The sequence below is a fragment of the Perca fluviatilis genome, chromosome 9 (assembly GCF_010015445.1).
Source record: "Perca fluviatilis chromosome 9, GENO_Pfluv_1.0, whole genome shotgun sequence".
Lineage (NCBI taxonomy): Eukaryota > Metazoa > Chordata > Actinopteri > Perciformes > Percidae > Perca > Perca fluviatilis.
The window spans coordinates 31,845,656-31,858,092 of record NC_053120.1 but is presented as its reverse complement, the minus strand read 5'-3'; the positions used below and the strand labels follow the sequence as shown (position 1 = coordinate 31,858,092).

The 12,437-nt window shown below is 40.3% G+C and overlaps 1 protein-coding gene across 7 annotated transcripts in view; it reads right to left on the bottom strand.

Moving 5' to 3' along the window:
• Positions 1-12,437, bottom strand: part of mcf2l2 (MCF.2 cell line derived transforming sequence-like 2) — a 376,220-nt gene that overhangs the window by 301,353 nt on the left and 62,430 nt on the right. For all 7 annotated transcript variants that reach the window (XM_039810745.1, XM_039810749.1, XM_039810748.1 and 4 more), the window contains exon 2: positions 2,470-2,553. In XM_039810745.1, the coding sequence (XP_039666679.1) occupies positions 2,470-2,553 (84 nt within the window). The remainder of the gene's footprint in view (positions 1-2,469; positions 2,554-12,437) is intronic.

Genomic DNA, 12,437 nt, shown 5'->3' with positions numbered 1-12,437 from the left:
GACACCGCTGCGACCAACAACCAATACAAATTTTGTCATTATATATGTAATTTATAAAAGGTTTCTAGTGTCAATGGATTGGCCGTGCAGTGGCTGCTTGTGCTTTTTCCTCAATCGTGTGTTGAACATGATCGAAGAATGCTGCCACGTCACAGCGCCCAAAGCGTCAAAAAGCTTCCCCGTACTTTTTGACAGGCGTCCTTGACAGGGCGGCCAGAGCTTATTTGCAGCTCAAGTCGGCAGCGGTGTGTACGTACAGTTAGCGTTCCAAACTACAGACATGTCCAGGCAAGCCCGCTATGCCAGGCTTCAAACTTGATTTCTGCCCCGAGTCCCCGACACATAAACTCATCAACTAATCTTACTGTACAAAGCACCAGATTCAGAGTTTCGTTACAGTCTATTCATCCTCCTGTGTCGCGCACATACACACACCTATGCTTTCGGCACTGTTCGCTGAGAATTCATGTTGGAAAAAAAAGTTAACATACCATGAACCGCTGCCGGCAGGCAGCTGTTGCACACCGCCCATTGCGAGTCCACTGCGCCACTGATTTAAATCCACATGTCCCGCTCGATTGTCCGATATCTACTCCTTTTCTCTGGGCTAGTATTCCGTATCTCCTGAGAGAGCTCCAGCCAGCGTGCAGCGGGGTCGGACAGTCCAGGCAGAAAGTCAGCGATCTGGGCAGGCACTGCGCCGCTGTCACAGCAAACTGTGGAGCTCCTGAACTCCACAGTTGTCGTACTAAATTTGCAATTAGCCATCAATTTTTGTAAAACGGCCCATATTTGAGCTTTATATAGTTGATTTCTCGCATAAAAGTCTCAGAAGTGAATTTAGTAATGCAACAGCAGATGAACAATGTATAAAATTTCTGATATGTGCGTGAACGAGATTTAGAAGACTAACTGACCTCAGATCAGTTAGTGGCCTATGTAAATTTTGGGGCGTTACAAAGATAGAAGGTAGAGCCAAATGAGGAGGATTTGGGATGTTGTCGTCAACTTTTAGCTTTGTTCAGATTCGCCCGTTTTCAGAGGCAGTTTCAAATTGTGAGATTTGCAGACGAAAGAGGTGTCAATGGAATTTTGAGGTTCTAAGTATGTCCTATTTACCATTCAAACTGTCGTTTTTCAACTATGACGATTTGAAAATCGGTTTTGCATTCTATCACCCCTTTAATGTATAATAATACTGAATAAGTATTACTAAACCATAATTAAACAGTTATTAATGCTGTTTGATAGCCTTATTGTAAAGTTGAGAACATATGCACCTTGACTAACACGTAATGAATGTATAACAATACTGAATAGGCATTACTAAACCATAATTAATAAATTTAAAAATTTGTTTTAAAAAGCCAAATCTCTGTCTGGATGTTGTTTTGGGTTGGCAAAACTCCCCAGTAGAGAAATACATTCAACACTTGTTAAAAGTCGCGCAAACCTTGTGACACACTCTTTCTTGCTGGCGTTGGTGAGTGCATATCCCACCTTGATCAGTCCCAGAGCTTTACCCGCTTTGTACCCTAGGAGAGTTGGGCCTTTGCAGTCTTTGATGTGAAACTTTGCTGTTATTGACTTGTACTTGTATTAACTTTCCAGTTTGCAATAACCTTTCACTTTCAGTGGGTGACTCCCAATAGGCAAATAGTTTACATTTGACTTTCAGCAGTGGTTTGCATCAAAGTCTTTAGCAGGTATCACGCTCGTTTGTCAATTCTGCCTTTCTGTGGTCCCTGTTCTATGTCTGCATGTACATCTGCGTCCTCCTCCAATTCTGATGTGACAGCATCCACAAAGTCTGAGTTGAAATCCTCATCCTCTTGTTCAACAGTGAGTTTATGTCTATGTCCTGTTCTGTTTGGAGTATGGGGCCTTGATTTACAGTTCTAGCAAAGTGATTGCATTACTGGCAATTTACACACTGTTTCCCCTTTGCTGGGCATTCTGTGTGCTTATTGTGGTGCCCACCTGCATGTTTAGCTGGGCCTGGTTTCCAGATCTTGCAGTGTACTGTATGCACTTCATGGTTGTCAGTAGCCATAGCCTTTAGCTGCACCTGTGCTACCTCGTAGGACCGGGCTATGTCAATGGCCTTATCTAGCATTAGCTCCGGACAGTGACTAAGCAGTTTCCCGTGGTAGAGACTCCATTTTGTTATTATTATTTTGCAAAGGGGATTTGTAGTCTACCTATGTACTCTAACATCATTTTGTGACTCTCTATCTATTCAACGATTCCAGGTACACTCAGATCTTTAGTAAGGTTTTTAGTTAGCTTACTTTTATTATCCGCCAGTCCACAATACAACATCCGGTTCAGGGTATTTCAAAATTAGGGTCCTGCATGCAGTAGTAGCATTTCAGATTACAGTCACAGTGACCTGGAAATTTAACCTTTGACCTACAAAATCTCTGTGCCAATGCAACTCAGGCAGGACAGTAAAGTCTTGTTTCATACCTGAGAGCAAGGCAAACTGGCGATGAAGCTGCTCTATGATGTCCACAGATAGCAGGGGCCTGATCTCCTGCTGCATAATCTCATCTGTTGGGAGAGACACACTGATCAGATGAAGCACAGTAAAACATCCATGAATTCCAGACAGTCGGTAATGGCAAACACATGCAAAGGGATTGAGAAAAAATAAGATGATGAAACAAAGGAAGTTAGCCTCCCAATAGGCCTGCACGATTAATCGTTATAAAATCGCGATCTCGATTCACCCTGTTCGCGTTTCCTTTTTGGCCTTTATTTTGATAGGACAGCTGAAGACATGAAAGGCAAGCAGTTAAAGAAAGAAATCATTCTGTTTTTGATAATGTACTTAAATCGGCAATTGACAAACTCCATTTCTCTAGAGACTGAAGCTGTAGCTGCAGCATGCTGATTGACATTGATGTTTTAATTATGTAAAGACATGTTCAAGGAGTTCAGATAGAGCCTGTATCAGGGCCATATTTAGTTCAATGTGTTAGATGTCACTATTTTTGTTAGCCTACTGTACTTAAATGGCCAGTATGTACTTTATTTTCTTTAGTCATTGAAGCCTCCATGTTTACAGGCTTGTGGTGATGTGCAATGTGCTATAGGTGCCAAAAAGAAATCTATGTTTGGTACTGCCAATTTGTTTTGATTGTCATGGTTCATGTGTGCAATAAATATTACACTTTGTGAGAAAGAAATCATGGCAGAGAATCATGATATCAATTCTAAGCTAAAAACTCTTTACTCTCTAATTTTTTTAATCATGGGTGTTAACATGGACATGAATAACGTGGTTATGAGGCAATCCCGTTTTTGCTCATATTTAGGATATGATGTTTACATGGCACACAGAGAAATCATGGTATTTATATATCGATACAGGCTCGCCGACAGCTGTCTGCTCTGAGCACATCCACCTCTCTCAACCTGAACTATAACACACCAAGGAGCGGGCTCACAGAGAAGTCAACGAGAGAAGCTAGAGCTACTCGGAGCACAAGAGGAGGCCGTCCCTCCTGATGAACGACGCCAGCAGGCCCGGCTCCAGAACGAGAACGCTAAACAACACGGTGGCTGGGTGAGTCAGTTTACAACAGCACAAACCCCTCACGCAGGGAAAAGGAGCAGCTGTGTGTCTTTGTTATACGAGCCCAGGGTAGCTTAGCATTGTAACTCAATTAAATCGTTCATCACAATTATTTGAATGACAATTAATCGTCAAATAAAGTTAATGATTGTAACAGCCCTTGTTCACTTTAAGCACCTTTAAATTTAGAGAAACAATTACAGAAAGATACATTTTAAAGTGTGTGTGTGTGTGTGTGTGTGTGTGTGTGTGTGTGTGTGTGTGTGTGTGTGTGTGTGTGTGTGTGTGTGTGTGTGTGAACATTACCTATAACATGCTTTTATAAATCATGTTTTAATGTTAAACACACATGTGGAACAGTCAATCCTTTGGGATGAACTGTATCTGTGGATGGCTACCTTAGTGACTACATTACTGCGTGTCATCCCCCACTCTTTCCCCCGTTCATGTCTATCCACTTCCAAATAAAGGGAAAATCTCCCAAAAATAATCAAAAAAAAAAAGAATTATTTGGAGGCCCCCCTGGAGTGACTCTGAGGACCCCCGAGGGATCCCGGACCCCCTGTTGAAGATCCCTGATGTAAAGGCTTCGTGGCTCAAAGACATACATAGACATGAGTGTGAATCCTTCCACAAAAAGCTATAATCCCATTCAATGACAGTAATCTCATTGTATCCGAAACCAGTGAAGATAATATATAACCATATATAACATTAAATCAATATATTTAATATATCAACCAGCAGCAACCCTGCTCCGTCAATTGCAGCTGTTTCTTCATCGCCATCAGCATCCTGATTATTAACTCAGGCTGTTCCAGAATTTCAGACCAACAAATGTCAAACTTTCTATCTATTTTCTCAGGTTTTCCTTACACAAACACAGCCAGAGCAAAGTCCTGAATTGTGTGTGTTAATGTTGTCAGTTTTTGCAGCTGTAGTGAAACAGCTCTGCTCTGTGCAGCACTGTAACAACTTTAACACATTGTTGAGTATTACATTCATGAAACAACAGGGAGAGGACACCTCAGTGTTTTTGGTTTATCTGTGTTTTTTGCCCCCAACGGTGCCTTCCAGGCAGTGCTGGAAGACACTGGTTATGGTTAGGGTTAGGGTTAAGGTTAAAGGGTTAGGTGCCTTGAAGGCAGCGGTCGCAGCGCTGCCTGGAAGGAGCAGTTGGGGGCAAAAAACAACATTGAGCATGTTTTTGACCCTACAATATATAGTTACTGGTCCAGTTAACTAAGACAATAATTTGGGAGGATTGTGATAGGTTTCATATTTGTCCAAACTTCCCAAATTATAGTTCCAGTTTACTAGACCGAACACAAATTGTGTGCTAAGAATGCCAAATAAAATGCACATATACAAAAAGAAATAAATCTACTAAAAATTCACAGAAGGGCGCCTGGGTAGCAGGCGTCCCATATATAGAGGTTTACTACTGCAGCCCTTTACTCATTCCCCGTCTCTCTTCCCTTTGTCTTCAGCTGTCCTATATCTAATAAAGGCCTAAAATGCCCAAAAAATTATCTTAAAAAAAATGCACAGATAATTAAGATATACACTTTACTATGCAGTTTCCCCATTAATTAGTGCTAGTAATATTTACTTTTATATATCCTGAACTTTTGCACATCCCTCAACTTCCTGCACTAATCCATACAGTCTCTTTTTCCTTCTGAATGTTCTGAATTATTTTTTAAACGATTAATCTAGCAATTATTTTTTTGATTAGTCTAACGATACATTTTTCAATTGCTCAATTATTAACAATTTACACAAAACAAATTTCAATAAGGTTCTAATCTCTATTTATTAAAATTGTTTAACACTGCACTGTTCAAATAAAATGAATTTGTAGTGCAACCTGATGTAGGCTATCAATCCAACAACAAAATAAAGTCACTTTCAGGAGGAATACAAAAATAAAAACTTAAAGTTAACAGAGTAGGTAAAATAATGAATAAGCTCTTGTTTAACATCAAAGTTCTTCTCTCTTTAATCTTACAGTAAAAAAAGTACAATTTTAGCAACATATGAAATCAGACGATCAAATAAATCCAACAATAAAATAAATTCACATTTCAAGTCACTTTCAGGAGGAATACAGAAATAAAAAACTTAAAAATAAAAAAACAGTAAAAAAGTGCAATTTTTCAGTGCAGGACATACTGTATATGCGTGAGCTACGGAAGAAGCTGGAGAGGCATAGGTTAGCAGAACAGTGTTTTGTTGCTGTTATCCTGACTCAGGGATCATTTTACAAAATCTACAGACTAGCACTTTATTGTTGTTGGCATTAAGAGTAAAATACTCCCACACTGTTGTTGAACTTGCGAGAAATCCATACTTCTGCTGTTGCTGGAGGCAGCAATGTTATTTTTAGATTTCTATGCGTGACGCGCATAGACAGTTAAAGACACGTTGACGCAAATTATTTCGTTAGTTAAATGTACATATTTTGTTTCTGTATTTATTGACGTCCGGTAATTCGCTCTCGAGTTCAGACCCTCAAGCCCCCGCTTCATTGATTATCAACGATTCCATAGTCAGAAATATTAAATCAAAAATGGCTGCAACGTACTGTTTTCCTGGCGCCAAGGTTTTGGACTTGGTACAAGAGATCCCAGCTCTTTTTCCTGAAAGGTTCATATGGTTTCATTTTTTTATTCATGTGATTGTATGTTAAATGACAAAGAAAAGGCATTTTGGCATTTGGCATTTTGGTTAAAGACCTAATTGAAGACAAATGTAACTTTTATGTTTTTATATATAATATAAATATATATTTCTATATTTCTCTTGTTTTTTATGTTATCTTTGTTGTCTTGATCATGAGATGTTTCTCAAATATGGTATGATTTGAAAAGGAAGCTGCAATATCAGAAAATAGAGGCTCTTTACACACACACACACACACACACACACATACATTGTGCAGATTATTTTTGGGTGGTTGCTCCTCAAGGTCGAGGGGAAAGAGGGTTTCCTATTGGTTCAAAGGAAGAAGGCGTCAGCGCGAGAAGACAATCAGAGGATGTCTAATGATAGGATCCGCTGATAACAGGGCACTCTTCACACATACTAGAGTTGACTCACTAGAAACGCAAATGAATGTCAATATCCTTCTGTGGTATAAGAATGTGTGCACTTATGTGTGTGTAGTTGTATTTGTTCCTATAAATCTTAGCATGTTTTGGTCTGTTTGACATACACCAAAACATCCCAGTGTCACTAAGTTCTACAAGTTATGCTAAAACTAAAAGCACTGCACTAAAGACAGACTGTTAGTATTATCTAAAGAGTGTTACTGTTACATCACTGAATTCCCTCCATGGAGTGCATTGGAAATTACATGTTTTAAATTGTGCACAATATAATATATGGCGCTATGACTATAACTCATTATAGACTTGTAGATGCCCTCCGTCCTGGTCTCTAATTACGCATAAAAAATTTGGGGCGGATCGGACAATGTACACTCAAGTTACAAACAACTACCTGTTTTGCTGCGTTATATGGTAATTTGACACCTAGCCACGCCAACACTGTTGGACACAAGTGCAAAAGCTTCGTAACTTAGCTTTTTGAAGGTCTTCTGGTTTAACTGCCCAATTTTAAGTCGAGCGGTTTAAATATGTTGGAGAATCATGTTAAAGTAGTCTGCAAATGGTCAAAATCATCCATAATTTGTACATTCATATAGGTGACATCCTGTTGGCTTTAGGGCTCCAAGAGGCTTTTTTGCAAGTTTGGACATGATACATATGCATACCAAATCTCACACGTCTAGGTGAAAAGCACTGCAGGGGCTCCTTTTTAAAAATTTTGTAGGGTGCGCTATTCAGCCAATTTACCATAATTAAGCCTGAGATCCATGTAGATCACTTCAGGCCTGGACTAACATCACTTATGAAAGATTTGGGGCAAATCAGACAATGTATGTTCAAGTTATAACAACTTTCTGTTTCATGATGTAACATCAAAGTTTGCTGTGCCGCCACGGCAACGCCCGTTGACTAAATTCACAATCTTCAAATTGAAGCATCATCAAGGTCTTAAGGCTTTCCTGGACACTTTTGAGGTGGATCTGGTCAACCACCTAAGAAGAGGACATCAAAGTGTAATGACTGTAACTTCCTGTTGCCAGTAGGGGGCACTATGATTATATCTCAATATTGATATGTAGATGTATTCAGGCCAGGGCCATTATCAACCCTGAACAGTTTGGGGCAGATTGGAAAATGTAAAGTCTAGTTACTAACTGCTTCCTGTTTCATGGCGAAAAATGAAAAGTCAACGACATGCCCCACCAACACTGTTTGCCGTGCGCTAAAATGCTTCACAATTTAGCTTTGTGAAGGTCGTTAGATTATACTGACCAATTTTCTCAATCGGTTCAAATCTGTAGGAGTAGTTGGTTAAAGTACAACCGCTGAAAGTGGTCAAAATCGTCCATAATTTGAAATTATCATAATTTGATTTATTTAAGCATAAAAATGTTGAGGCAGATGGGCCGTTATAATATTATTTAATTATTGTTGTTATTACTGGCTAACCAGCTGCTAACTTGTCCAATGTCTTAATGCTGTTAGACATAGTCAGCTTTGCATGGCCGGGGTATGTATTCACTCGTACTACAATTTGGTGTGCTCTTCTAAAGTATGCTGGAAAACACACAGCACCCGAAAGCACCACAAATAGCCTCGAAGCAGAGCTATTTTCATTTCAGCGCACGTTATCCAATCTGTCCAACCACACCGGCTGCGATCAGGAGCGGAGCGGCCACGCCAGTCCGCATGCTACAGCAATTGTTTTCGGCGTCTCCTCTATTTCTTCCGTGAGCGATTGTGTCAAGCCAGGCAGGTAAGCACATACAGGAGGGCCACAGTGCAGATGGATGGAAACATCCAGGTTTATGGTGATTTTGGCTGTCTTGTATTCTCAGCTGTGTCTACAGCAAAAGCAAGACACGTGATCAGGCACAATGAGAGAAGGACTGACGGACAGACAGACAGACAGAGTGACACACACACAAACATTCACTGGAAGAGAGAGCGATGTCCTGTAGAGTGGAGAGGAAAAGGAATGAACAGTGGTATGAACAGTGGCGCAAAAAGTGGGTATGCACTATATGCGGCGCATAGGGGCGCAGCACCATGGGGGGCGCCAAAGTGATGGTAAAACATAATAACAAACAAAAATAAAAATAATAATTTTTTGGGTATTTTCTTTCGTTTCTAAATCATTTCTGCATTTCCTCAATGTTATTACATGACATTTTAGAGGACTAACAGGCTAGAGTAGACACCCTGTCTCATAAGATTCCATCATAGAATGCTGACATATAAGAGGGAGCAGGGAGCAGGGGGTGGGGAGCGAGTGGCCACTGTGAGCGCCGAGCAGTAGTGAGTTGTGGTCTACGGAAAAATAAGGATAAAGCAAAACAGCTGTTGGGGGCTAAAAATAGAAAAAGAAACAGGGAAAAGGAGATGACAGTTAAATAAGTGGATGGTGAAAGGCAAAAGGTAGGATTTAAAGTGTGACGTCTGTGCTTGGAGGCTTGCAAATATTCATGTTAACAGACTAGCTAGCGTTTGCTAATACTGGGAATGTAGCAGCCAAATGGGGGTTTACGGCTAGCTTAGAATATGCAAAACTGAGCTGAAAACTGGAAAATACATAGTAGCATGTACAATAAATGACAAGAATCTGGAAAACATAACTAATGCAATAACTCTGGTTTACCATGGAATCATGCATAGATTTGCCACCAAACTTGGAGGCTTGCAAATATTCATGTTAACATACTGGCTAGTGTTTGCTAACTTAATGCAAACCAATGTTGCTGATAGCCACATTTACATTTTGGTTAAACGCTATGGTACCAATCCCATGCATGACATATCTCAATTTTATTAAGGTAAATACAAGGTAGTATGCACAATAAATGACAAGAAGAAAAATAAATATATATATTTAAAATACAAGATGTGAATGTAATTTCAACAGCAGCACAACCTTACTGCATAATAGTTGTCTTATCTGATGCCATCACTAAGCTGATTTAAGAATTGAATTTAGGCTGCTATATTTAACAGTGAGTTCATTTCATTCAGGTGTAAGGATGGTGGATCTGGAAAGACATGGGGAAGGCAACAGGTAGGTCTAACATTAGGTGGAAGTGTAGGGGGAGCCACTTGATACCAACAGATTCATTTCTTAATATTATTAGTATGGAAAAACTAATGAAAAATCTATTACATAATGTTTGTTTGACAATATGTCTTAGTGGAGAAGAACACAGGCAAGGAGTGAATGAGACAGACATGAGGTTGGCGATGGCATCATGTAGAGATGAGACCAGTGATGACATCAGGTAGGAGTTCTATTAGTTAACCAAAAAAAAAAAAAAGTCCATTGTGGTTTTATTTTTTTTTTGACAAATTTCTGTGTCCTTTTTTGGGGAAAAATAGTGCAGACAGAGATGGAAAGCCACTCACCACTCAAATCAACCAGGGGTGATGATTAGGTTGCCAATTGTCACAATTTGGTTGCCAAGGGTAACCGGGCAACTGTTAATGTTGCTGATATTGATATTAAGATGACATTGAAAATGGCAATTGAAACAAGAAAAGAGAAACATCAAATAAGAAACTCAAAATGGGAAATAGAAAATCTCAAATAAAAAAAAACTAATAATTCTATTTTAGCCTTTGCACTTTATCATTTGGTATTTGAAATTTTCCATTTGAAATTTTATCTTTTCAATTTTACATTTGAAATGTCCCTTTGACATCTCTAAATTTACCTTGTCCATATAGATTTAGCGTTTTAAATGTGTATGATAAATGAGTGGGCGTGCCCCAAAGGCTGGGGGGAGGAATTGAAACGGAAGGGGTGCAAAGGCACCATATAGACAGAAACCAGGTGGCAAACTTCCTCTCCTGTGACAAGCCTCCTCCAGGGGAGTGGTGCCTCCACCCAGAGGTTTTGCGCGCAATCTGCGACCTCTTAAACAGAGCAGAGGTGGATCTCTTTGCCAACTGCCCCCTTTGGTTATCCTTGACAGAGATGACCAGCCCTCTGGGCCAGCATGCGCTGTCTCACCCTTGGCCCAAGGGTCTGCTGTCTGCCTTTTCACAGATTCCTCTAACAACTACAACTTGCTGTGAAAGAGTGACTCCACACTGCAGACTATGACTGAATCTCATTTCTCTGTCTTACCCCTTCCCCTTACCCCTTCCCCTTAGTTTTGCGTGTTCATGTGAGAGTAAGGGTTATCCCAATTCTCGTTTTGATCGAGGGGTAGGGCTATGGGGAAGGGGTAGATACCCCTTAAAACCAAACAATGTCACAAGCTTATTTGAAACTGAGGGGTACCCAGAATACACCAACCAGCAACAATGGCAGCCTAATCAACCAGAAAGTCCATAAATGTAAGTATTTTCGGCTTAAATAATTGATTTAAAAATTACGACAGTCTTGTTTTGTGCTCTACACAGTCCTGTACATATATATTTGCAAACATGTTCTTAATTGAAACGTTTTTTTAAAAATCGCTAGTTTGCTAGGCTAACGTTACATTGCTTATTTGCACAACAGTCCCGCATTTCTCTGCCTTGAATGGACTCCATGCATGTCTACAGTTTTAACTAAACTCCATTAGCAGCGAATTTCGTTTGATATCGGTGCATAACTCCAATTTCCACTGGTTGTTGAACGGCTCCGCTGCGGAACGGCTCTGTGCTCTGCCGTCTGTCAATACCCACCAGGTCCGGATTTGTTGCGGAACGGCTGCAGCCATGCCTGACAGCTGAAGTCACGAGGACCCACGAGATCTCACAAATTCAGGTAGAATAGAACCACAAAACTAACAACAGTTTGTTTCCATCCAGAGGACTAGAGGGGAAACAATTCTGTGCTGTGTTTTCAAGGTGTAGTGCAGGGAAATATGGTCTGCCGTGAGCATGGTATATTTTATTTAGAAAAGCGATGTTTTATTTTGTTTCTGTGCTCGACTTCCTGTCCCGCACAATCTGAATTGTGCTGAATTGCTGCGGAGCTCTCCAGCGTCCGGCAAAAATGTTTTCAGAAACACGTTTCGGTGAACTATTTTAGTACAATATGAGATTGTATTCTCGTAAGTCTTTGAATTTCCGAAGAAACAAGACCCACGTGACAATCAGCTGCCAGTTTTCATTTTTTGGCGACAATACAGATTAGCGCCGCCTGCTGTTATGGAAACGTATTGCGTCTCGTCGCTTTGGTGTGTTCGGAGGCACTTTTTTGACTCTGGGAGACTGATCAGCCCAACTGCCTTTTCTGCCGAGGGTCGGCCGTCTGGTCAGTGTGTCTGCATCTTGGAAGTTGGAAGTTTGTGAAGTTTTGGTGATATAGCAGCTAGCGATGATTTATGATGACGTAACCGTAACCAAGTGGCGTCTCATTTCACAGGGGTATGTTTTCACCCTTAGCCCTTATCAATCTGTTTAGAAGGACAAGGGCTAGGGGTAAGACAGAGAAATGTGATTCAGCCTATGTCCCATTGCCAAGGTGTTATTTTAAGTGGCAACTGGATTGCAGTAATGCAGTTGATGCTGACACACACTCAAGCCTTTGCAGCTGTTTCAAAATTCCTCACAGAATGCAACTGATGTGTCACATGTATCACACTTTTGTGATGCACTATCATGGAATCTTATTTCAAATTTTTGCAAATGGTGAGCATTATGTAGGCATCTCATGTAATTATAATAACCAATCACTTGGCAACAAAGGGTAACACTTTATTTGAACGGTTGTGCATAAGACTGACATGACACCGTCATAATCATGACATGAAATCTGTCAT